Consider the following 25,286-nt stretch of genomic DNA (forward strand, 5'->3'; position numbering starts at 1 on the left):
CACTGCCACCCGGATGGGCCGGCCACAACTTTACATTTGGTTATTCAATATGGCCAGATAAGTGATTCAGCACTCCACAGGCAAGCCTATCACCACCCAATCAGAAGTGGTCAGTCAGGAGTTGTGGAATGCGCTGAATCGTTCCAATAAAAGCCTCGCAAGAGGGTATTTACAGCCTTGGAATGAAGTTGTTGTTCTACAGTCCACGCGAAAGAGAGACTCATGTAGAGCGAATTGTATGGTTATGTATCCTCGATTTGAGCAATATAGTGCTTGTGACATTCAATTACATGGAACTCGTAACATTTGGCCTCCACCCAAAATATCAAGGAGCGATGAAACATTTCAAGTAGGAAAAAGTCAATGTGAGAAGCATTAGAGAAGAAAGAAAATAAAATCAAGCATGAAATCCGAAGAATGTACGTGGCCCAGATCGTTCCTCCCGCAATTTGATTTGAACAGAACTCATATCCCTATTAACGCAAAAAGGAACCTCGGTGAATAGATCAGCAGAATCAAGATATCAAAAGAGAAAAGACACGCTAAGTATTCCAGGGAAAAAGAATCAAACGAAAATAACATCGAAGTGTCGAGTACGTCGCCAAGCCAAGGTAATTGCGAAGGCAAAGCGGCAGATCAACAAACAGTTGAGAGGGAGAAAATAAGGCTTGTCGATGTGCAAAAGGAATTCGGAAGAGCATGGTATCTACGTGAAAGCATGAACAGGACAATAAAAAAAATCGCCGTCAGGACATAGGCTTGTCAGGGTCGTGGCGGGTCGTAAACGTGGGAATTTTGTCAGATCTAGATGATCTGCAGGTAGTTGCTCGGAACCAAGCCCGGGTGTCCGCGGCCATTGGTGACTTCAGCTTCCCACCATCCATCATCTTGAAGACGGATGACAGACAAGACATCGCCCTTTGTGAAGCCAAGCTCTTCGGGGATGGCAGGAGAGTAGCTGTACATTGAGCGAGCTGTGAAAAAAAGTTAGCAAGATCGCGATAAATATACAGAGGTAGAAACATTCAATACATACCGAAATGCAGAATTGGACGCCCATCACGGCTGAACTTTCGGCCTGGATCGGCAACTGCAACAGTTCGACTTCTGGAGCGACCGACAGGCGGGCCACCATTGTCTCCGCCGTAGTGGGATCGGGGACGACCGTCCCCTCGAACTGAGCCGCCATAGCCATTTTGGCTGCCACCTCCGAACATGTCATCTTGACCGGCAGAAAGCTGCAGCTCCATGCCTCCAGCGCTGGACGGACGGACTTGCTGTCTGAACTGGGGCTGAGGAGAAACTGCACGGTGCGATGCGGCCGGGGAAGCCCTTCGAGCGTAGTCGTTGGGAGAGTAGGGCGGTTCTTGCGCTCGATGCGGAGTTGGCGACTGGCTATAGCGGCTTCTAGCGCTGCCAGATTGATACGTGCTTGGACTAGGGCTGGCACCGCCACCACCATATCCTGTGCGAGTGTCGACGCGGGGAGAGACTTGAGGGCTGGCGCTGCGCCTAGGAGCGGGCGACCTAGAAGGTGCCGGTGATCTCGCCCGAGGGACCTCCTGAGGCTTTGCAGCCTCCCTGGGTGCCATGGCAGGGTTATTACTTCCACCCCGAAGCATGCTCGCAGTCTGACCGGTGTATCGTTGGGTAGTCTTTTGCATCTGCTTGGCTGTGAATGCCGGTTCGGGGGCGCCAAGCCGCTTCACGTTAGGGTCATTGTATGCAGGTGGCGCAGGCGAGTTGCTTCCGCCATAAATTGACGATGGGGCTGAGGGATTCGGGGTTGAAATTCCATGGTATCGATCGGCCGACACGCGCACGCTGGGCTGCTTACCACCAGTTGTCTTCAAATCGGCTAGGGCGCGCGCAATAGGGTCCGAATCATCGTCAGCTACATTTGTAGGCTGAGAACCCTGCTTCTTGTCAGGCGAAGCAACATCAAACACATTGTTGCCAACATTCAGCTGGAAGTTAGCCCGAGGATCAACGGGTTCTAGGCTAGGAGAGGGGGGCTCGGGTTGCGAGACTGGTTGCGAGACTGGTTGCGAGACTGGTTTTGAAACTGGCGCTGGTGCAGTCTTGGTTGGACTGGCCTGCTTAGTGGGCGAGCTCCAAGGGCTTCGAGATGAGGATTGAGCTGCGATAGCCGGCCTCTCCTTGTCGTGCCGACTCTTACGGCGGAATGGGCTGTTACTGAAGAAGGCGCTTTTCTTCTTTGAGGTCTTGTCATCCTGAGTACCTGGCGATGACGGATCGTTGATGGGCTTCTGAGCGGCCTGCAGCTTCATAACACTGGGCAGGGGCGGGGCTGGTTTCTGGCTAACTGGAGCCGGGGCTGGAGCTTCAACACTGGACATCGAAGTGGGATTTGACACATCGCTTTGAGAATCCCGGCTGGACGGTCTGTATGGACTGGCTGCTGAGCTACGTTCGGAAGGTGGACCGGTACGACAGAACATAGTCATTCCATCGGTAGGGTATGCATTATGCGGTACTGCATTGATTGCACCGTGCTGCTCAGGGTTGTAGTTTGGTGGCGGTTGTCCACCCCGGCGAAGGTCAAGTGGAGCCGGCTGCTGCGGCATCCCATACATGGCTGACTTCTGCGGTGGCAGGCGCTGCATTGATGACTCGGGCTGCATATTTTGGGGAGGCGGTTGCTGGGGCATGCGCTGGACAAGTGGCTCTTGCTGCATATTTTGAGGAGCTGGCTGCTGCGGCTGCTGCGGCATACGCTGAACAGGACGTTCTTGCGGAATGCTCTGCGGGGGCAGTTGTTGAGGCATACGCTGGACAGGAGGTTCTGGGTGTATGCTTTGAGGCGGCGCCTGCTGAGCCATACGTTGGAGAGATGGCTCTTGTTGGATGCTCTGGGGAGATGGCTGGGGCACACTGGCCGGCAGAGGCGCCGGGTGGCCCATCTGAGCCGCAAGAGGAGACTCTGGATCGTGATGGGACTCGTAAGTCGACGGCTGTGGAGATGATGTCCGGAATGCAGGGTTCATGGTTCGCTGAAATTGTGCCACTGAGTAACCCTCTCCTGAATCAATGTCGGATCCTGCATCATCATCCTCTTTGCAGAAGTTGATGAAGCGAGGAGGGTCTGGAATCTCTTGACCAGTTCCACGCTCCTGGATGAAAGACAAAATATCCTTTTCAACCTCGCAGTTCTCCAGAGACAAGCGAATCTTTTCGCAAGAAGCATCGTCGCTAACGCAAACAGTCGATGCGATGTTTGCAAAGGTCCAGAGGCTGCTCTTAGTGAAATCCAATCTTTCCTCTTCTAGATCCTGGAATTTATCACAGGCACTCTTCCACTCCTTGTTCCAGCGTCCAGTGGTGTCCTCAAGGACCTTCACGGCGGCTTCATACTCCTGGCTGTTCGAAGCCATTTGAATCTGAGTCTTTTCAAGCCTGGACTTGTTCTTGCGCTCCTCCTGGCCCATAACCATGTGTCCTTGAGCCAGATAACCCTTGATCTGGAGGCAGTTTTGCTCGAAACGGTCACGAGCCTAATTCGTTATCAGTTGAATCCAATCCACCGCAAATGATTTTTTGTTCCCTTACCTTGTTAACGACTTGTGTTTGTTGCATTTTAGTTTTGTGGAGGCGCTCAATGCCATTCTGAATGATCTTTCGTCGTTCCTTCAGCCCGCTAGCGAAGGCGCCCAGTGGCTCCTCCAGTTCTGTTTTCATCTGGCTGGCAATCGCCGCGTGTGCTTTAGCGATCGCCTCTGTCTCTCCACGGACTACGTCCAGCGATTGGCGAAGGGATCCGGATTCGCATGTTCCGAATGGCTTGCGACACAGTGCCTGTAATTTTCGCGCATATTCATCTTCGATGGCAGCTCGCACTTTAACGAGAACAGTATATTAGTAGTTGACGCCCCGATCAAGTCCGCAATCGCTGCTGACGTACCGTTGTAAAACACCCTTAATTCATCACTAGTGTTTTTCGATCCATGCATCCGATCAAGCATGGGTTGTAGGCCCGCATCATCTTTACCCCAAAAGTTGTTGGCAACTAATCCACGTGTTAACAATGTATGAATTTCGAAGATCTCTTGGGAGACTTACAGGACATGGAGACCGTCGGTCCCTCTGCCGTTGTGCCAGGCATTGTTGTGGATATTGAGCCTCGGCCAGCCTTTGCTCACGTTTAAGATGAAAAAAAAAACAGATTCAAAGAATGAATGAAAGTGATCAAACAACTTGGAAAGGATGGAAAGAAAACACCCAAAGAGACCCTGCGGTCGCTGAATGTCAGAGTGGTGAGTAGAGGGACAAGCGTGGGCAATGTTTATCGGCGCCGTCTCTCGGGGCAACGGGCGCAACGCTGCCTTATGTAACCAACACTGCTGCCCTATTGGACGCGTCACCTATATTTTCTATGCGATTTCCAAGTCATTCGAGATTCTTTTGACAGATTCAATTATTCTATATCGTCATTTGCAATTCAAATTCGTATAATTTGATTTTCATTTTCATTGTCACTACCTATGTTGTGACTGAAGCTACATAAAACCGGGGCATCTATTCAGGCAATCTATGTAGTTTAAGCCCCACAAACATCCACCAACTTTCATAAAAAATAATAACACAGGTGGATTCGATGCATAATCGCATCCAGGAAAAAAAACGCCTCCAAATGCATTCTAAAGTGTGAGTGTCAGAAAGAGACTTGATGGGCAGGGAAATATCAGAAAGTCGAGCTGTATCGACGGCGAAGATTGTTGCGTTGTATCATATGTCGTCTTTGTCATCTTCGTATCAATTCGTAGCGTGAGGAATTCATCACTCGTGGAAAATATGTGCATCGTATTGTACGAGAACTTCGTGCTCCATCATCCATGTGAAGTTGCTTTAGTAAAGCAGAGCGGACGAACGAGGAATGGAGAAGCTGGCGCTAGGTGTAGGAGTGGGAGCGCCAGAGGGAGAAACGTGGTTGTCAAAGTCGCGCTTGACGGGGAAAGATGTGGGTGCGACAGGAGTGCTCAGGCCGGAAGGACTGCCAGAGGGGGTAGCGACAGAGATAGGGCTCCGAGCACCAAACTGACGAGCCACCAGAGAGACGGAGGGAGAAACAGACGGAGACGCAGAGGGAGTACCCCAAGGCGCAACACCGTAGCCCCGAGCATAGACATATCCAGAGGGGCTCACACTGGGAGTAGCAGAGGGGGTCGGGATAGAGCTAGGGTTCCAGCCGCCAAACTGCCGAGCAGCCATAGACGCAGACGGAGTAGCCATAAAGCTAGGCGAGAGGGGCACCGAGGCACTGGAAGCCCAGTCACCATATTGGCGAGCAACTAGAGGAGATGCATATGGTGTGGCTGATGGAGTGAAGGAAACACTGGGAGACGGGATGTAGTTCTGTACGAATTGAACCGGGTTACCAGCGGCATTGAGGCCACGGCGGAAGAAGCCATTGCTCTGGGCAGGAATGAAAGATTCCCCAGGAGGAGGGGCCTGATGAGAGATAGGAGTCGAGCTGGGGGGCCCAGGTGAGTATGGCACGAGAGACGGAGTGGCAGTCACTGTGACGGTCTGAAGCACAACAGGAGCGCCAGCGGCGGTCACAGTAGACTCGGCGGTCTTGGTCACAGTCTCGATCTCAGGGACGGCAGAGCTGTCTGAGTCACCATCCACATTTACTACATGGTAGTTTATCTGACGGCGGTTGAGTTCGTCTTGCGGGTTGGCGAGAGGAGCGGCATATATGGCGCTGATGGAGGAGAAGGCTAGCAAGGCGGCAGCGTTGGAGAAATGCATGGCTAGAGGAGAGATATTTTTTTGGCAGTTAATATGGTGTAAACAGTCGACTGCAAAAGTAACTGATGCAATGCACTTGATTCCAGGAAGGAAATATTGTGCCAAGGGAGTTCAGGCGTAAAAATTGGGTTATAGAAGATTGGAAAATAAGCGATGGGGGAATGGAATTCAGGGTTTAAAAGTAGGAAGAAGCACGATCTCGATCAGCCAAGTATGTCAGTATGAGTATACATCACATCCACATGGCAGTCATTCCATTGGACCAAAAATAGGTAGGCTGGGGATCTACGGAGGCTGGGGATCAAAAAGCATAAGAGCTAGACCAGCCACGGTGTTTTACACTGCCTAATGATCCACTTGGCAGCGCCACAACCGTTTTGTTACATGTTGATTGGACCTCGAGGCTTGTGTTACCAGGGAGACCCACTTTAAGCGTGGCTGGGGATCCACTTCTATATCCACCATATTGTATCCGGGAAAGCCGGTGCCTAGTTTCTTTTCTTATTGTGGATAATATTCGTGACTGTGGATTTTGATCAAGTTGTCACATATTGATTAACTTTGACTGATCGACCAACTGCCAGTGATGGTCCCATAGAGGCAGTGTCACTACACGGCAAGATCTTCAACCCGCAGTAGACCACAACCAAGCGCGGCGCTGCCCCAGGCGGCACACAGGCGGTTGGGATTCCACCCCAGCGCTGTGACGTGTGTGCCTTCTTCATGAATGGTGGTAAGACTAAATCCCATTGGCCGGGGCTCTCCATTGCGTAACGTGCCCTGAGTTTCCGCACTGAATCCCTCGTAGAAACGGCTGACACCCGGGTGGTCGACTTCAGATCGAGACGCCCAGTCGTGAGTAAACCATATCTGTTGCCACTGTGTTTCCTTTGGATGCAACGTTTTTCGTAGAGGATTTGTCGCCAATACCTCACCTCCCGTCCCACCATAGAGGAGGCTGGGATGCCAGAAACTGCACGGAGCGAGGGCAGAGACGGTGCTGAGGATCCTGCAAGCAGTGGCGGTGGCAAAGAATCGTCGGATTGGCATGATTCGTCCATATTCATTTTCATCACTGGAGCACACTGACTGAAGAACCGGGGAGAAGCTAAGGTGAGAGGAAGCTAGCCGCACTCGAACCGTGCCAGTGGTCTCGCTCTGAGGTTCAAGAATAGACCATAAGCGAGTCTCACCATCGACTGAAATGGTTGAGATAAGGTGTGGGTTTGTTGGGTATATGGATGTGATGTTCAGCACGTAGGTTGCATGAATTTGATGATAGAAGTAGGGCTGAGGTTCGGAAGTGGAGCAAGGTAGAATGCTGTAAACGGCGACAAAACCATTTCCACAGCCTACTGCGATGTCGCTGGGTGAGAGCCAGGTCAAACACGTACAGACAGTCGAGGTGGGGATTGCCTCAAATGCTGGCGACATGATTTTGGCTACACTTGCATGTCAGAATTTGGGCAACACAAGAGCAACCGCTGAAGAAAGACCATACGCACCATATTTTAGTGTACTGGAGCCTTGATGTAGCTTTATGTCCAGCACCCGCACCTTTCCATCGCCCCAGACTCCAGCCAGAAGGCCGATGTCTATTAAACCTTTGTCGGCGTCGCCTCGCTTTTCTCGCCCCATGGGGCACCAGGCCATACGTCTCAGATCCCCCCACTCCGAACACAATAGTAAACGAAGTTGTGGTTCGAAAGACATGTCAATAGTATTTCTTTGGGTGCCGGCTTCTTTGGCCCGGAATTCCCATAGTTGAATTGTTCCAGGATATGAGGGTGATGGCACAAATGAGGAGATTGGATTACTTGTAGGGGTCTTGTAACCGTTTTTTTGTGCATCGGTGACTGGTGCAGCCACAGCCAGATACTGAGATACGCCATTTTGGTTGGGAGCCCACGCCATGCATTGAATTTTCTGTCCAATGTTGATGATCCACCCCTCACGTATCTTCTCCAGTTCATTGCTTTTTTGCGCCTTTTTGGAACCCCAGGCCGGGCCGAAATCAATACAGTCGTGGTAACCGAGATGAAAAGCTTGTTGGTCATCTATTGGTCCCATCAGAACTGTATGCTGTTTGGACTTCGGTCGCGGCAGATAATCTCGACGCACGTCAATCTCTGTAATTTTCATATCAAGTCGTTGTTTCCTTCGAAACCTCTCGCCATCCTCATGCTCATAGTACCAGTTCCAGCCTAATGTCCGTTCTTTCTCCAGAAGATCTGGAGAAATGCCCAATGTTGGACCGTAGGGTGAATCGGACTCTCCGTCGGTATTTTCTAAGGAAACACGAGTAGGAAACGTAGAGTCCCGACCCCAACGCCATCGGCCTCGCATGTGGATTGTGAGGCCTAGGTCTCGGTCATCGGAACCATAAGTCAAGGTATACGACATAAGCTTCGAGACATGGTCTCGAGAATCCATGATACCCCGATAATGTGTGTTATCTGGCGATAAAGAAATGGTGCCATAGGCTGCCTGCATATTCACTTTTGGTGGTTGGGAGTGTTGAGGTTGTTTTTTCTTGGGGACATCCCCGATTTCATCAACATCTATTATATCACCATCTTCGTCCACACCAGATTCAGCTTCACCATCCTCATCTGCAGATCCCTCGTCTTCTTCTGGGTTGGCGACACCCGGATCTGAGCCCGCGACAAATTCTTCGTCGGACACGGAATTCTCTCTTTTCACCCTCTTAGCCTTGCTTGCTTTGTCAATCTTTTCAGAGTCTGAGTCATCATCGATGATTCCAGCCGATACAAAAGGATCCTCAGTGTAGAGGGTTTTGCGACCCTTGACGCGGCCGGATCTGCGGCCGGGAGGCATTTCAGTCAAAGTGAAGTCAAGACACCATCAACGTTGGAAACGAAGTAATGTATGGCGTTGGTCTAATGATCAACAAATTGGTTGATTGGAAGCTCAAGACGTAATGGCAAGCGACACATGAGAGGTGAGATAACGATTTCAGCAAAGAATGTTGGAGTTTGAGGATGCGGGCAGATACATCAATGACGCGCTATACCCGATCGGGTTATTATCTACTACACCCGTTTGCGTTAGCGCGAATAAACAAAATGTATACACTGGCAACCCAGTTTAATTGGCAATAAACGACTAACCTTCCAATCAGACACGCGCAGATAGTCCTGGCATTCTGGAAAAAGGCTAGTTCCACGAAAACCTTTTAAAAATTGGTCCTTCTAAACCTTAGTATAGATCTACCTAGGTTTTCGTAGGGTTGGTTCACAAGTCAGTTTGTTCATTTCTGTCCGTTCTCGCGGACGCGCAGGATAAACATTTTCCAAAGGATATTATCATGTTGCTGAAAGGAAGTCACATCTCAATCATCAATATATTCACGCTTTCACTGATCCTTTAAGTGGCGATGAAGAAAGCACATTCGAGCCTGTCCTGGCGCCAGTTGCTGCCCCGCCTCCTTCCAGTTCATCATAAGAGGGCAGTCGCTCAAGCTCCTCGAATTCTGACATCGTAAAATCGTAGCCGAGATGTCTCTTCAACAGCTCATGTGTAATAAACCGCTCGGGTGTATTTCCCTGAGAATCAACAAAGGAGACATGAGGGTTGACCTCGCTGATCCTCTGCAATTCATTCGCATGTCGGTGATGATGCGGGCAACCATCGACACCGATCAAGAATATCGTGACATGAACCCAAGATAGACTGAGCAAATCGAGCTCGAACTCATCCATATCACTTGCTTCACCGTCAAGCAATAGAAGCAGTCGGAGTTTGGGGGTCTTCGGACCAGCTTGCCACCCGTAGACTGGGTGATACGATGCTGACTCGGAATGTTTCTGGAAATGAAGATTCTTAACAAGTTGCCAGCCAGTCATTACTCGAGTTCTGCCACCGAAAACAACATGGTTCCACATTTCGTCGAAGTTTTCATGGTTGATAACACCAATGTAGTCTGCCCTGTCATGAAAGGTGACGAGTTGATAACCAGTTGAATTTTGATCGTAATGGATCATTGTATCGGTGAAGCGACGAATAGTGGCTCTTGCGAGATCTGCAGTATTAAATTATTAGCATCGGCAAAAGCCAGTCGGCATTGACTCTTTGAGCTTACCCTTGTTTTTGGGCTGATTAGACCTTTCGTAGCCCGTGATAAGAGCCTGCTGGTAGACCGGACGAACAGGTTGGAAGCCCATAGATCCAGAAACATCCAGTAAAAGCATTGTATCATCTGAAGGCGACCCTGGAACATCGGAAGGCTTGAAGGGACCTGGCAAAACTTGCTTTGAATAGTCATCTGACTTATGCTGAGTATGGCACACGTCATTGGGGGAGTAATATTCAATAGGAGGTGGAACTGCAGAAGCCATTCTGGCGCGGGCCATAGCCATCGCAGAAATAGGATCAGGCTTCAATCGTGGTCCACCGCTTCCTTCCCTATGATTTAAAACCCAGTAAAGACGTTCTTCGGCAGTGTCTTCGAATCCTCTCCAAGTAGGTGTAATACCCCTCCACCCAGCGGAAGCCTCGATGCGAAATTTGAGAGGATTTGAAGCGAGATTTGCCCATTCCACTGGGATGGGCTCAAAGTATCCTGCCCGGAGAAGGTGCAGATACTGAATAGGACATCGAGCTCGAAGATCGGCAATCTTTTGTGCCATGCCGACGTGCTCTTGATATCCCATCACTAAATCTCGCCATTCTTTATTTGCCCATCGTCCATTTTCTTCGTTGAGGATCTCAATTCGCAGTCCCTCGCCCTTGGAGAATATTTTCAGCTTTTTCTCAGCCACTCTTTCCTCAGAAGTCTTGATGGAAAATGCCTTTCGCAAATTGGAAAGCCTGGAGGCTTTGACCCTTTTCTCATTTCCAGAAGGTGAGGTCGTGGCAGAATCATCATCTGGACTTAATGGCGCTGGCTCATTGACAATCCATATACTTGATTTGGGCTCTTTGGCATCGATAGAGGCTTGCGCGCTCGCGTTTAATGACGCATTCAGCCTGAGTGTCCTTTCCAGAGACCTTGTATAGTTATAAGGATCTGGTCTTGCCATGCCATAGAATCCAGTAGCACCATACATACTCGTGGCAGCAAAACCACTCGTGCCGATGATACCGGCAGAATACGATGATACAAACTGATAGGGGTTGCTGCTAAAAAGAGTGGCCCCCTTATAGCAATCATGGTAGGCTTTTTCGCCTATTGAATCATCAGTCTAAATGGATCGCACTTGTCAACAACTGCAGATATCAGCTGACCTGGATACATGACGGCTTCAGACCATTTAGTCTGGACGCGAAGTCGGGCCAGCTTTCTGGCCTGATACATGTGGATTGAGCAGTTGCAAATAAACTCGGTATCGTGTTCTGGTTCGATATCAGAATTGTAGATGCTATATTCCAGCTGGAGCCTCTGCAAGTGATTTTGCATATCTTGCTATCTCCCCATAATTCGTCAGCTTATTGGCCCTCACGTAGCGATCATACGTACTTCATCTACCGCGCGCAAATTCCCTGCTTCGATAACAGCATTTGTATGTCCATGCCGTGGTGGATCTCTCATTTTGGCAGTCGATGGATGGTTTGGTGTAGGTGTAGATGCGAATGTTTCTTGTCCGTTTCATGGAAGACGTCTTGGCATGCAGGTTGCAGCCTTGCAGGTTCCACGGTACACTTGCGGGTATCACGCGGGGGTGCAGGCTGCAGCCTCAGTCACGTGGAATTGTGTTCTACACCTACTAGACTCTAAAATATAGACGGAACTGTCCGGCTTTGCCTTAATCCAAAGGTTTTTGAATATACAAAGTCACTAGCGCGATCATCCCACTCAGCACACTTTATATCGTCCCCACTGCTCATATTAGCATTGCGATGATCGTATACTTTCTTGACTGCTGTGAATAAAATCAAAGCAACAACCAATGTGCCGAGGGACCAGCCATTTCCGAGGCAATATTTTGTTTTGTTTTTTAAAGGGTATATCTGACCAACTACAACGCCTGCCCAGGTGGTGATTCAAAAAACAATATTTAGTCTCGGGACTATGATAAAGTCATGGGATCATGATTTCTATCACCTACCAGCCAGGTCGGTAAATGTTAATGGAATACCCATGGTACCACCTCTCTTCCCATTTGGAGCCGAGTTCAAGGATGTCTATGATAGATTGATTCCAGCAATGATGTACGTCCCGGTGGTCATCAAAGATGTAGAGAAATACTGCACACCAGCAGGACTGGGACACAGAATAAGAGCTTATCCTAAGGCAGTGATCGATCCAAAGTCGATCACGAACATATAACGTTGCTGAAGGCGATCGGATACCCATGCAATACTCATGTAGACAATAGCACCCCACATTTGCGCTATATTGCGGTTAGCTTTGGCATGAATGCCGCGGGTATTCAATCTATACCAGGAATCAGTCTCATCGCCACTTTGTCATTTTCATCCAAGAACCAAGCAGTCTCGAAAGATGTAGGCACGAGCCAAAGAAAACATGAAACCGAAGTCAATGATCACACTTCCGATAATATAGATCCATTGTTAGCCCGATATACCAGCAGCTCCATCCATGTGGTAGATACCAAAGGCGACCAAGCCACTGAAAGCACCCGCAAAAGCTGACGAAGCTGTTTCCTCGTTAGTATTGACTACTTTCAAGGGAGAAGACTGAAGTCTCTCATCTACCAAACAGAAAAGCCATTCGAAAGCCCAATTTTTCTCTTCTGTACCAGTTCGCAACGAAAAGAGCGAGACATGGAAACAAGCAGCCTTCAGACAGACCCAATATCAACCTGGTGGCCACAAGACTGGCTTAATCGGTCATCCCCCCACTGCCAAATGTAACAGCACCCAAGGCAATCGTGAGAGAAGGAAGCACACGTTCAATTTTCCACCGCTTGGCGACCATTGAAATGGGTAGTTAAGAGCCCGCTCCTCACTTTTGTGCTTCGCCAGTGATTTCCAAATAACTACACGTACCTAGGGCAGCACATTTAAAACATAAAGGATTGATATTGTCACCTATGTATAGCTTGTGATCAACTCTTGCGCCATGCGCACAAATTGATAAATTCACATTCAATTGATCGCCCTCGAGATGCAGATCCTCTGATATTCCTTGAGTGTCTGCAAACCCAATATTCGACCCATCGACAAAAGACAAATCAGGGTCAGCGAGATACCGGGTTGTTGATAAATCTTCCATTCAAGAAAGTTAAAGGCGCCTATTAAAGGAGCAATGGCAAGATCTAATTTTCTAACGCAGGTGCGTTCCATCTCACAAGACGGTCATAGTACATTGCCCCAACTTCACTCAGACTGAGCTCTGCGTGGTCGGATATGGCTCCTTCCTTGGTCAAAACTGACCCATCAAGAGAAGAGCTGCCTGGAATGATCGCCAAAGTCATGCCACCAGAGCCAATACATTCGATAAGAATCTGGGATGCAAGTTGGAGACAAGGAATGGAGGGTCAAAGGATCAACTTGTTAGCCGCATTTGCTTGTTCCGAATGTTCGTGGAGTCATGGGGTGATATATGATATGCACTGACCCTTTGGCCAATGGCTGTGTGCATATGGACATCTGGAGTCTGAGAGTAGCCGAAAGAGAATGCTTAGCGTCTTCCAGGCCCCGGATGAACCCCGGATTCTGTGATACTTTGCGAATGGCTGCACATGAACAGATTCACACAGACGTGGACTTTTTTCACACAAATTGAAATAACCTTGGCTAAGAGGCTCGATTGCAGCTCATTAATCTAATTTGCTTGACAATTAGATGCCCACTTAGTTATCAGGGTCTAGAGAGTGAAAGCTTCAAGCCCCGCGGTGGGTCAGGTACGTCAGCAAATTTAACCCAACTTGCCCCTCCGCAGCTCCGCAGTCAACCACCGGAACAAAAATGTCGCATTCTGGTGTTCTTCACGAATATGTATGACTAGTCCAATTCAACTATCTTACTATGAGCTAATAATCGCTTAGGCTCCTAGGCTTGTAGCTTTCGAGTTCACATCGCCTGAGAAGCCAAATAAACCGAACAGCTTGATCTTCGTGGGCGGGTTGACCGATGGGTTTTCCACAGTCCCCTACGTCGCTCCCTTAGCTAAAGTCCTCGAACCAACGGAATGGTCCGTCTTTTCCATCCTACTCTCTTCATCCTATAATGGATTCGGAGTTAGCAGTCTTGACCTCGACGTAGAGGAGATCGCGCAATGTGTGCAATTCATTCGAAAACTGAAGGGTGAATCTGGAAAGGTTGTGGTCATGGGCCATTCCACAGGCAGTCAGGATGTTATGCACTATCTTTACTCGCCCAATCCTCTTTCCAAGAACTCTGATTTCGACATTAGTCTCAAGTACCTGACCCGCCCGAAGCTTGACGGTGCCATCATCCAAGCACCAGTTTCGGACCGGGAGGCTGTTAAGCACCTCATCAAAACATCCCATCGACCCAACGAAGCCCAGAGCGCTTACGATGAGCTCGTAAGCGCTGCTAAGAGACAGCCCTGGACTGAGGATAAGGTGGAATCGATCCTTCCAATGAATCTGACCGGGCTTCTGGGGTTGCCGGGCGATGCACCTCTCAGTGCCCGCCGATTCCTAAGTCTGGTCAGCCCAGACAGTCCTCAGAATCCAGCACAGGACGATCTTTTCAGCTCCGACCTGACTGACAAACGTCACCAGGAAACATTTGGGCAAATTGGTTCGCGAGGCATTTTGAGCTCCAAGTCTAAGTTCTTGGTTCTATACTCGGGTAACGATGAGTATTGCCCACCGTGGGTCGATAAAGAGGCTTTGCTGCAGAGATGGCAACAGGCGACTGAGGCCGGGGGTGTTTCTTGGGATGCGGAAAACGGCGGGATCGTTCATGGTGCCATTCACAATGCCGATGGCAATGGCCAAGAAGACCTGATTGGTCGCGTGGCGCGGTACCTGCAAAGCATCTGAAAGGACAATTGTCCGCCCTCTGGGAAAACAAGATCGAACAGATGAAAGAAATCCGTAGGACATGAAATAAATCATTGGATTTTTCTCTTGACATACACAAGTTTCAATTAGAAAAGACATGCAAAAAACCGCCCAAGAGTATGAATATAAGGGAAATGAAAATTTTAATGAGAGAGAAGACCAAGATGGGGTATATCGAAGTAACGGACAGACCGTTCAGAGTTGACACCAAGTGGGCCCGAATGAAATGCGCACGACTCAAAAGTCAATTAGTAGGCCATGCGTTGTATTTTAAACCTTCAGCCACAGGGTAAAGACACCCTTGAGATACTCGACAATCTCACTGCCACCCAGCTTACTCTCGCCGTAGAGACGATCGACAAAGGTGATAGGACACTCCTCCACCTTGTATCCCAAAGCCTTGGCACGAACCATCATCTCCATCTGGAAACTGTAGCCCTTGCTTTGAGTGCTAGTAATGACCTTGTCAAGAACCGGCTTCTTGTACAGACGGAAACTACCAGTCAAATCGCTGACGCCGGGCATCAACATAACATCCGCGATCATGTTCGCAGTGCGCGACGTGAATTTGCGGAACAGATCCCAGCCATAGACACCACCCTTAATATCCCCACGGTTGGCATAGCGAGTACCGGTCACGATATCGGCATCGCTTTCCTTTTGAATACGGACCATCTCGGGGATGAATTTGGGGTGGTGGCTGAAGTCAGCGTCCATGATGATGACGAAATTGCCGGTGACGTATTGTAGACCGTGAACATAGGCAGTTCCCAAGCCGAGCTTGCCTTCGCGAGGCTTCAGGATGATGTGCTCGGGCCCATAGAGTGTTTGAAGCTGCTTTGCGATCTCGAGGGTTCCGTCAGGGGAGCCATCGTCAACAATGATGACTTCCCAGTCCAACTTGCTATTCAGAAGAAAGATTAATTGTCAGCTGTCGCATTAATAGAGTTATGGGACAAAGACCTGCATACTTTTCGTTGAAGGTCTTCTGAAGCAGCCAAATAATGATAGGGAGGTTCTTCCGTTCGTTGTAGGTCGGCAGAATGACCGAGTACTTGTTCTTGGTGGCGGCCATTCTGAGATGGTTGGAAAATAAGATTCAATCTGTGTCTCCGGGACGAAATCGATCAAAATGAAGAAATAAAAGAAAGTAGGGAGCGAATGGCTGGATAGCTTATTGAAGGGGATGCGGCGTCGCGCCAACTCTGGCCAGATCCGGCGTCGTCCACCGCCTTTGGTACTGCCCGATAACTTATCGCGAGCCATGAGCTTCCCCCAGACAAGACTGATCCTCGTGGATTTGTTTACGATACTAAGTCTCCGAAAATGACATCACAGATAAAACACTCCCACAATGTTTCCAGATGTAAGACTTCTTGTTGTAATTGGTCCTTTTGACATTCTTTCGCCCAAATACTGATCAGCCCTCCAGCTTCACGGCCCCGCAGCTCAACACGGGGTCCTTTAGATGCACCAGATGAGTGAGCAACGAAAGGAACTTCTATGATTGCGAATCCAATCTGACATGCACGCAGTTTCACTGCATCAGCAAGCTCATCATCTTCACCAATTCCGAACAAAAATACCGAAATGGAGGTCTTCTTGGGGACTTCTTTTCACGAATTGGACCCGCTGGCCCCCGATGATCTCCCAGAAACGCTGGGCAAAGACCTTTCTTTCATTCTACGGCATAATATCTTCCATCCACTAAACCATAGTGACATTCCTTCCTCGTTGCGCTCCGAATTCATTGTCCTCAACCCCGGCGAACCGCTCTCGTCCTCACTCGGGGTGCTTGAGAAATTACTTGTTGAAGGTCGTTTCTTGGTCGCTGCACACTTTGCCGCCTCCATATTGACCTCCTCTCTGATAAAACCTACGGATATCAGAATCATATTCTCTCTATTTTATACCCGCCTTGCCTGTCTAGAGCTATCCGGAAATACCGTTCTTGCGGCCCAGGAGTCAAAGGCATTGGAGGATTTGAACTCTGCATTCTATTATATTGACCTTGGGCTTGATTCCTCCGAAGCAGATAACAAGGACAATCATGTTACCAGTCATTATCCTCGTCACATAGTTCCATGGCCATTGCGTGTTCTAGCCGTGAGACTTCAAAGCATCGGATTCGGCGATCCCCGCAGGAGTATCGGTGGACTATATGAGATTGGGCTGGAAGCACGACGAAAGATAACGAATAAAAAAACTGGGGACGCAGAGCGAAAACTTTGGAGAGACAGACTGGCAGACCTAGGAATGCGAAGTGTCAATGCTCTAATCGAAATGGGTGACCTTGATGCAGCCAAAAGATCATTGGAAAGTCTACAATCGTCCGAGCCAGACACAGATATTACAAAACTGCGAAAAGCGCTTCTCTTCCTACGGACTGGTGATGTTGATTCTGCGCAGCGAGTATTTGGTCACTCCCCCGAATCGAAGGAGGCGGCCTTGTTGCAGCCGCTCCTGAGCATGTCAGACGGTCGTTACAATGATGCAGTGAACGAATGGCAGGCTTTACAAGAAGACAAGACAAGGGCAGACGGTGCCTTGATAGCGCAAAACTTGGCTGTTTGTCTTCTTTACTCCGGAAAACTAGATCAGGTATGTTCAATTGCCTTTTGGTCGATGACCTTTTGCTTACGATTTTGCCAGGCGCGTCAACTATTGGAATCTCAAATTTCTGCCAATCACTCATTCGGCAGTCTTTTTTTCAACCTGTCAACGGTCTACGAACTCTGTTCTGACCATGCTGGTCAATTGAAGGGGCAGCTGGCAGCTACCCTCGCAAGTCAACCAGTTTCTGGGCAGACTAACATGGACCGACCTAACACTGATTTTAAGCTATGAGATGATTGAGAGAAAGACTTAGTATGGTTATCCTTAATTCAAACCTTCTTGTAAAACTCCAAGTGTGCAGAAGATGCGATTTCAACAGTCCATGGAGAATTGAGCAACTGCAAGCCAATAAAAATATTCATGATCTTGGCACCAATGCCATATTTCCCACCAAGAACGCCAGCCAAGAAAATGCAATTATGTCCAGTTGGCTCATTTGCCTGCTGGAATGGGCCCCGTTTTCGACGATGGTCGAGCCTTGGGAACCCTAATTATGACCTTATCATCCTCCAGTTGCCAGCCCAGATTCTCTTTCCGGGTCAGCTCCTCCCACGTCCATTTTCTATCATCACCGGTACACCCGCCTATGATCCAGTTCACATTTACGTTGAGGTACGCGCTGCCCACAGCCTTCAAGGCGTGTCTCCGCACTCGGTCCACGGCCCAATTCATCACCGCGCGCAAGTATGAGTCCACACTTTTGCGCACCTGCCAGAAAGCCACCCAGTTATCATGCATCAAGGCCGTCAAGACACGGTCAACAGTCTGCGATTGAAAGTCATAGTCCCGCCGCGCCCGCGCCCGCAACTCAAAGGCCGATACCATGTTCTGCTGCCGACACGCATAGTCGAGAATCAAGTATGAGATCAAATCTTTTACTTCCGAGTCGGCCATTGGGTGGGATTTGGAGTGCAGTTTGCGCAAGCAGTACTCCAAGGACGGAAAATAGGACGGAGGGTGTTGCGCAAGAATAGACATGCGGATCGAGAAATAGTGCACGCGCTGTGCAAATGCGGGTGGAGTTGTTCGTGATGTTGCCAGGATGCCTTCTCGCAGCTTCCGGAGGGAAAGAAGTAACTTTGACAATTCCGTCGACGGTGGGGGGATGTGCTTCTCTGCGGGGTCGGACTTAGTCCTTGCGACCGGCTGGGCTGCAGGTGGGTTGGAGGTTGCGTCATTCGAGGAGCTCAGGGGAAGCGATGCGTGTGCTTGATCAAAATCCTTCTGGTGATCGGAGCAGAATCGCAGATATCGTTCGACAATCTTATCATAGTAGTCCTGCTGGGCTTTGTGGTCGAGAAGCCTACCATGGATCGCGTCAGAGTGACTAGTGAATGGTGTGAGAGTAACCTACGTCCTGTCACCCTTTGAGACAAAACCGACCCTATCCAGAGGGTCAGCCACAGGCTTCAACCGGCTTTTGGTGGACTGCATCGAGGACGCGTCAGGGGAGATCTGGGGTCCATGTGGGCCAAGGCTAGTGGCTTGAGACCGATTGCCGCTGTTTGTGCTTGTGAGGTTTGTATTGTTTGCATGAGGGAAGAGAGGCCGAGGTCCCAACTACTCAACGCTTCTCTCCATTTAGTTCACCATTCCTTGTGAGTACTTCCGAGATTATTTTCTGTGTTTTTAGATGTTCTGGTAGCAATTCAATCCACACCGTTCATCTGCTTGCATGTCGTGCATGATTTGTGGCTGATCCGTCCAGTTCCAAACACCACCTTACATTGGACTTTACATGTGACGATGTCTCGCCAGCGTCGTCCAGCAACTGCGGTCGATCCGGTCCTTGAAGTTCCTCCCAAAATGATTAACAAGCTTCTTCACTGGGACGAGTTACCTCATTGGCAGCGTGATAATCACCACATCCATACTGGATATCGACCAGCCTCGTCTTCATTCCGGGTCTCGTTCCAATCGCTGAGTTACTTTCACAACGAGACAATCAATATCTACAGTCACCTTCTACCGTCCCTTTTGGCTGTTCCTGCAGCTTATCAGCTCTATAATGCCTTGGAACCTCGTTATCAAACTGCAGCAGACTCTGACATCGTTGCGTTTGCCTGCTTCTTCGCCGGTGCTGCTTTCTGTATGGGAATGTCCGCGACATACCATGCCATCTCCAATCATTCACCCATGGTGGCCCGGATTGGCAATGCGCTTGACTACATCGGCATAGTCGGGCTCATCGTGGGCAGCTTTGTACCCAGTGTCTTCTATGGGTTCTACTGTGTACCCGAGCTCCAACATCGATACTGGACCATGATCTGCAGCATTGGGCTGGGCTGCGTGTGTGTCTCAATCCTCCCACGGTTCCGGACACCCCGTTGGCGACCATTCCGAGCCGCCATGTTTGTCGGGATGGGCCTGTCGGCCGTCTTCCCCGTACTCCATGGCTTGGCTATATTTGGTTTCGACCGTATGCGACAACAGATTGGTCTCAGCTGGCTTCTGCTCCAGGGGTTTTTATATATTCTCGGAGCCGCCATATATGCGGCAAGGGTACCCGAGAGACTGTGGCCCGGCAAGTTTGACCTTGTTGGCAGCTCCCATCAAATTTTCCACGTGCTGGTTGTGTGCGCGGCGGTGGCTCATCTGACTGGGCTCTTGAAGGCGTTCGATTACCGGCATAGCGGGACTGCCGAGATTTGTCAGATTCCACGCGGCTGAGTTATGACAGCAGTTGCGTAAAGAGAATAGGGTCGGACAGCATGCTCATGGCAATTCTAGAGGTCGCATGGAATGAAACATTCTAAGCGTGTGGCGAGAAGGTATACGCTCGTCATCAACGGTGAAAGTCCCTGCTGACGGTGACCCTGTTCATGATGTGCAACAATGACCACGGTCAGAGTGAAGCGGTGAATAGCTCTGACAGGGAAAAGACCCCAAGGCCCTGGCTCGATCCGGTCAGCCGAGTTCAAACGCACTGGATATTTCACATGATGCTCGTCTCTGGAGAGATTGTAGATAAGTTTCATTGGTCGTGCAGTCGGGTCTGGCCGACAACAGACTCCCTGAATAGCCCTTTTCAGCCGCGGTGGTCGTCATATTACCTTTCAAGAAATCCACGAGCGAAGTACAATAGTAATTGAAAAACCTAACTCCGTGGGTCATTTACGATGTTGCATCAGTGTGTGTGACTGTGAGGGCCCTTAGGGGACTCCAGGTCCCAAACATACCTTTCTGCTTTAACCTATCACGAGCGATGCGCGAATCGAGCAACAGCTGGTCCCAGCGATATGTTCCCCTATATGGCCTGACCATTGACGCTGTGGGGGTTCGAGAGAAGGGAAGGAGGGCAACCCCTTGACTTTTACTTTTCAAAGTGCCTGTCGCCATCTCAGACCAAGTCGATCAGATGGAAGCATTCTTGGGTTTCACAGCGGCTGACCTCTTTGCGGCTGCCGCCGGTATAGGAATCCGAATGCAAGTGTGACATTTCTTATTGCTGGATTCCTTGGAACATGAAGCTTGAGCATATTTTTATATATACGAGGACAAAGGGGACGGTGTGTGTGTGTCAGAAGAAGAGGGGGAAGGACTCGATGTGTCCTATTGGATTGTATACTGCATGCCCAGCCCAGGGTTCCCTATTTGATTTTCTCGTTCCCATGCACTGATCGCCCTGGCATTGTCGATCTTCCTCGTGAGATATCTCTATCTTCCTGGGTCCGAGCCAAAATACTTTTAGTTTGATAATTCTTTCCAGTCTCTACTCCTCGTTTGCCAACCATGCTTACCGAGTCCAATGGCAGTTCCCATGTCGGGGGTAACGCACCGAAACTTCGAACCGCTTGTGAAAACTGTAGGCAGTCAAAAGTGAAATGCAACCTGTCGGGGAAGAATGTCTGTACGAGGTGTCTGCGACATGGCTTGCAGTGTCAGTATGGCTTTGCCAACCGTTCTGGCAAGCCAAAGGGCAGCAAGAATCGAGCCACGCTCCGCAAGCTGGGCCAACTCCAAGAGGATAAGTCGCCTGTCCGAGGGTTTCGTGGCAATCGAATAGTGCCTCCTGTGGCCGATCGAGGGTCTCGGGTTCCCACGGAACATCCAAGTCATATGGGAGATCCAATGATGAATGATGATGTAGGTGAATCGCATTTGCTCTTTGAAAATTGTGGTATTTTCTAACCTTCTCTGCCATTTAGATGTGCTTGATACCAGGCCCACCGGTGTTCTGGGAAAGCCCACGAAGCTTTGGTAGTACTACCGCATTGGACACGCCCATATGTCCTTCGAATCTGGGAACGATTGACGATTCACCTTTCACTGATCTCATGGATTCCTGCCCTACAATGCCTCTTGGTATGGGATACCCCCACACACCCGTCACACCCACTTTCCTTCCATCAGACCCTCTCATCGATGGGATGGCGAGCCCGCCATTTGGTGGATCTGTCTCTTCGCCGTACCCATCGGCAGCCTGTGAATGTGTAGACAAACAGATATTCTATATGAACCGATTGACTCACCTTCTGGCGGAGTCGATGTCTCTACGATTTGACAACAGCCTCCAAGCCATCAAAGCCACATTTTGTGCATGTCAATTCTTCATGCAGTGCGTCAAGTGCACGAAAGATAGCGCAAACCTGATTCTAGTCATCTCTGTCCTTAACTTGACTCTACAACTGTTCGCGTATTGGATCTCACGCGAAGCTTTGCGAATTCCTCGGGCAGAGCTTGGGGGCGACATTCGCTATGGATATTATGAGCTTGGTCAGGATGATAACCGACAGATCCGGGCTTTCTTGCTTCGCAAGTTGCTGCTGCAGTGCAAAGACATCTTGTCTATGTTAACGGCCGTTGTCAATACGGTTTGTCTCGAAACCCCCAAGCTTCTTGATGGCGAAGGTTCTGCTGAGCCGAGCATGAGGACTGGAGATCCTGTCAATCAGCCTTGGGCTTCATCGGAGCACTTTGGTGCCAATTTCTCTCATCATCTAGAATCGGACACGCTGTCTGGCCCTGGAAGTAATTGTCTGCTGCCTGTCATTGTTGGTTACGAGGCTACAGTCGAGGCATTTCTCCAATCTGTCTCCAGTAATTGTATCTGCGGATCCAAATACTCGGTACCAGACGAGTCTCTTTGATTCTGCAACTGTGAATATGGAAAATCTGGATAGGAGAGGGTATTCTGCCACCATTACTTTTGTTAATTCTCTTTTCTACTTTCCCAAGTTGTATTTACGGATCTCGTGCTTAGATAGGATTCAGCTCACGGTAAACGTGCATCGTATTTTTTTTCAACCAGCAAATTTGAATCAAATAGGCTATATGCTTTATGCTACTATTTCTCCTATTTTGTCTGATATATAGTTCATGGCTCTCATTGCCTTTTGACAACCCCACACTCTCGGTCCGCGACGAGCCTCGGCATTCCAACCGCCTTGTATAAGACCACAGCTTCCCCCTCATCTTAACCGATGCATCACCAAAGCAAAACCACTTATCAAAATGGCGCCTTCCGATCGTCTCAATCAGATTAACAAGCACCTTAACTTCCCGGCTGGTCTCCTTGCTGGGCAAGTGGCTATCATCACTGGTGCGGGCCAAGGTATCGGTGCGGAGGCTGCTCGGCTGTTCGCCAACGAAGGCGCAAAAGTCGTAGTAGCAGATATCGATGGCAGTATGTACTCATGCCCCCTCTCTCCACCCAGATCACTTGAATGTCTCCTTCATCTTGCTTCCCTGGGAACGTAGCTAATACCCCAAAATAGAGAAAGCCAACGCGGTCGCTGACGCCATTAACGCCGCCGAGCCTGGCCGCGCCTTGGCTGTGGCCGGCGACGTCCTCGACAGCAACTACATCACCGAACTCGTGAAGCGCACAGCCGAGTTTGGTGGTGGCAAGATCCACATTATTGTCAACAATGCTGGGTTCACTTGGGACGGTGTGATTCACAAGGTGAGCCTGCTTCTGCAACTTAACATTGTTTATTACTCATTCCCAAGATCACTCCCACTGTCCATTGCCCTAGCTAGACATATGAAGAGCTAACGAGGGACACCCATGCTTGAATCTGTAGATCACCGATAAGCAATGGGATACCATGCTTGCAGTGCACAACACTGCGCCTTTCCGACTAGTGCGAGAGGCGGCGCCGTATTTCCGAGTCAAGGACAAGGAGCCGCGCGTTATTATCAACATCAGCAGCACAAGCGGTATTCACGGTAATGCGTAAGCGGACTATGATTCCCCTGATAACTCCGATAAGATGCTAACCAATCCCTTCAATAGTGGCCAGGCCAACTACGCAGTCGCCAAAGCCGGCGTTGTCGGTCTTACCCGCACAATCGCTAAAGAATGGGGCCCTGCCTTTGGTGTGCGCTCTAATACGATCGCCTTTGGCTACGTGACCACCCGTCTCACAGCTGCCAAGGAAGAGGGCGCCTTCGTCACCACCCCTGACGGTACTAAGGTGGCTCTGGGTATTCCCGGCAAGCAGCTTGCTAGCAAGAAGGGAGATGAGGCCAAGGCTGAGACTTTCCCGGATATTCCACTGCGGAGACCAGCGAGCCCTGAAGAGGCAGCACGTTCAATCTTGGGTGTTGCTAGCCCGTACTTCTCCTATGTGAATGGGGAGACGATCCGGGTTACTGGTGGGCGCAATATGTAATTTGGGGTTGGCACTTGTAATTTTGTCACATGCGATTCTGAATTATGTTTGACTGTCCCATATTAGCTTCAGGTTAGGCAAAACCTAGGTATACAGTATCAAGGTTCAAAGTTGATATTCATGGATTTACTTTTGTGTTAGGTAACCAGAATGCCACCAGCACCTTCCTCTTTTGCATCTATGGATGAAGTATAAAGCCCACAATAGAAGAAAATGAATTGAACAGAGACTACCTTGAACATTTCAGATGACAACCTTTAGGTATACATAATGTGTATGTATGATTGGTTCCACCTCTAACGAGCAGATCTATCCCACCAGCCCTGAAGGCTGTGCTACTCATGACTAAAATAAATAGAGTAGAAAAAAGACGACTGGAAATTTCCTCATTCAATCTAGCTGATAACATTGAATTGAAAGCCAGAGATATTATTACTGATTTCTTTCAAAGCTTCCACATGGTCGACCGAGCCGACTATAGCTGTCATTGTAAATATCAGTATATATCAGTGCTAGATACATACAAAGCGATGTTTGGAAATATTCCATGGCAGTTGCCTAGAAGGTTAATAGGTAGGGCAGGCCTCCACATCCCTCCACAGATATAGAGCTTTATCTCGACAAACCTCCCTCTCCTGTCCCGAGGTCTACATTCGACTCGATATACGCAAGTAGCAAAAGAATATGTGAGTGATTTGGAGAAATTGACAGGGACCAACAATAGCGTGCAAGTTTATCTCGCAGTCACCCCCTCAGTCCACGGGTAACGGGACGAGGAGGTGCAGCCTAAGCGCCAGCCTAATGCGTGCCGAGGAGCGAATCAGCCACGCAGTCATGGACACGCGTCTTAACAGAGCGAGATAATCATCTCAAATGCCAATGTGCATAAAACTTCAGACTTCACGGACCATTGGCAACTGACTTGTGTTTACGATGATGCAGCTGACGCAGAACAGGGCTTGAGCAAGCCTAGGCACCCACTTGTCATCTCTGGCGGGTCTTTTTGAAACTAAGGTAAGCTCTATATCGCGCGCTCAGGAGACGTGTCTCATGTGGAGTGCAGATAGTAATTAAATGGTTTCTCCGTGGCAACGTATAAGAATTAAGGCACGATATGGGGTCGACAAGCTCGTATGAAAAAATTAACATTTTCAAGTAAGAAATACTTAAGTGCGGAGTACTGGGTGGTCCATCGGAAGCAATTGGCATCATACTCTCCACTAGACCTCCTCTACGAAGAAGGAGCGGTGAGTTCAAGCTCGCTTTCCCATTCCTATCGTTGCCCAGCCCCCCCCCCCCCCCCCCCGTACGAGACCCAATT

At 49.4% G+C, this 25,286-nt stretch overlaps 11 protein-coding genes across 11 annotated transcripts; 5 read left to right on the forward strand and 6 right to left on the reverse strand.

The window, feature by feature from the left end:
* Window positions 1–804: 804 nt before the first annotated feature.
* N7520_007911 (formin-binding protein HOF1) lies at window positions 805–4,123 on the reverse strand (the record flags this gene model as incomplete). The annotated part of the gene is made up of 5 exons (XM_057141845.1): window positions 805–974; window positions 1,037–3,515; window positions 3,571–3,857; window positions 3,923–4,027; window positions 4,081–4,123. The coding sequence occupies 5 exons, from the start codon at window positions 4,121–4,123 to the stop codon at window positions 805–807; spliced, it is 3,084 nt and encodes a 1,027-aa protein (XP_056995851.1).
* A 743-nt stretch (window positions 4,124–4,866) lies between these two features.
* N7520_007912 (uncharacterized protein) lies at window positions 4,867–5,772 on the reverse strand (the record flags this gene model as incomplete). Its single annotated transcript, XM_057141846.1, has 1 exon — window positions 4,867–5,772. One exon carries the CDS (start codon window positions 5,770–5,772, stop codon window positions 4,867–4,869), a length of 906 nt encoding a protein of 301 aa, XP_056995852.1.
* A 609-nt stretch (window positions 5,773–6,381) lies between these two features.
* On the reverse strand, window positions 6,382–8,610 carry N7520_007913 (transcription factor TFIIIC subunit TFC6; the record flags this gene model as incomplete). The annotated part of the gene is made up of 2 exons (XM_057141847.1): window positions 6,382–7,214; window positions 7,278–8,610. 2 exons carry the CDS (start codon window positions 8,608–8,610, stop codon window positions 6,382–6,384), a joined length of 2,166 nt encoding a protein of 721 aa, XP_056995853.1.
* A 530-nt stretch (window positions 8,611–9,140) lies between these two features.
* Window positions 9,141–11,323, reverse strand: N7520_007914 (uncharacterized protein; the record flags this gene model as incomplete). The annotated part of the gene is made up of 4 exons (XM_057141848.1): window positions 9,141–9,814; window positions 9,875–10,960; window positions 11,020–11,197; window positions 11,252–11,323. The coding sequence occupies 4 exons, from the start codon at window positions 11,321–11,323 to the stop codon at window positions 9,141–9,143; spliced, it is 2,010 nt and encodes a 669-aa protein (XP_056995854.1).
* Window positions 11,324–13,665: 2,342 nt separating this feature from the next.
* N7520_007915 (uncharacterized protein) lies at window positions 13,666–14,711 on the forward strand (the record flags this gene model as incomplete). Its single annotated transcript, XM_057141849.1, has 2 exons — window positions 13,666–13,695; window positions 13,746–14,711. 2 exons carry the CDS (start codon window positions 13,666–13,668, stop codon window positions 14,709–14,711), a joined length of 996 nt encoding a protein of 331 aa, XP_056995855.1.
* A 291-nt stretch (window positions 14,712–15,002) lies between these two features.
* On the reverse strand, window positions 15,003–15,807 carry N7520_007916 (dolichyl-phosphate beta-D-mannosyltransferase; the record flags this gene model as incomplete). Its single annotated transcript, XM_057141850.1, has 2 exons — window positions 15,003–15,636; window positions 15,704–15,807. The coding sequence occupies 2 exons, from the start codon at window positions 15,805–15,807 to the stop codon at window positions 15,003–15,005; spliced, it is 738 nt and encodes a 245-aa protein (XP_056995856.1).
* A 251-nt stretch (window positions 15,808–16,058) lies between these two features.
* N7520_007917 (uncharacterized protein) lies at window positions 16,059–17,579 on the forward strand (the record flags this gene model as incomplete). Its single annotated transcript, XM_057141851.1, has 4 exons — window positions 16,059–16,098; window positions 16,165–16,213; window positions 16,268–17,333; window positions 17,385–17,579. 4 exons carry the CDS (start codon window positions 16,059–16,061, stop codon window positions 17,577–17,579), a joined length of 1,350 nt encoding a protein of 449 aa, XP_056995857.1.
* A 201-nt stretch (window positions 17,580–17,780) lies between these two features.
* On the reverse strand, window positions 17,781–18,782 carry N7520_007918 (uncharacterized protein; the record flags this gene model as incomplete). Its single annotated transcript, XM_057141852.1, has 2 exons — window positions 17,781–18,675; window positions 18,703–18,782. The coding sequence occupies 2 exons, from the start codon at window positions 18,780–18,782 to the stop codon at window positions 17,781–17,783; spliced, it is 975 nt and encodes a 324-aa protein (XP_056995858.1).
* Window positions 18,783–19,094: 312 nt separating this feature from the next.
* N7520_007919 (hemolysin III family protein) lies at window positions 19,095–20,018 on the forward strand (the record flags this gene model as incomplete). The annotated part of the gene is made up of 1 exon (XM_057141853.1): window positions 19,095–20,018. The coding sequence occupies one exon, from the start codon at window positions 19,095–19,097 to the stop codon at window positions 20,016–20,018; it is 924 nt and encodes a 307-aa protein (XP_056995859.1).
* Window positions 20,019–21,080: 1,062 nt separating this feature from the next.
* Window positions 21,081–22,438, forward strand: N7520_007920 (Zn(II)2Cys6 transcription factor domain-containing protein; the record flags this gene model as incomplete). The annotated part of the gene is made up of 2 exons (XM_057141854.1): window positions 21,081–21,434; window positions 21,497–22,438. The coding sequence occupies 2 exons, from the start codon at window positions 21,081–21,083 to the stop codon at window positions 22,436–22,438; spliced, it is 1,296 nt and encodes a 431-aa protein (XP_056995860.1).
* A 364-nt stretch (window positions 22,439–22,802) lies between these two features.
* On the forward strand, window positions 22,803–23,965 carry N7520_007921 (SDR family NAD(P)-dependent oxidoreductase; the record flags this gene model as incomplete). Its single annotated transcript, XM_057141855.1, has 4 exons — window positions 22,803–22,974; window positions 23,066–23,253; window positions 23,375–23,526; window positions 23,587–23,965. 4 exons carry the CDS (start codon window positions 22,803–22,805, stop codon window positions 23,963–23,965), a joined length of 891 nt encoding a protein of 296 aa, XP_056995861.1.
* Between the last annotated feature and the right edge of the window lie 1,321 nt (window positions 23,966–25,286).

Source organism: Penicillium odoratum, assembly GCF_028828045.1.
Source record: "Penicillium odoratum strain IBT 22623 chromosome Unknown utg000005l_segment0_segment0, whole genome shotgun sequence".
NCBI classification, from domain to species: Eukaryota; Fungi; Ascomycota; class Eurotiomycetes; order Eurotiales; family Aspergillaceae; genus Penicillium; species Penicillium odoratum.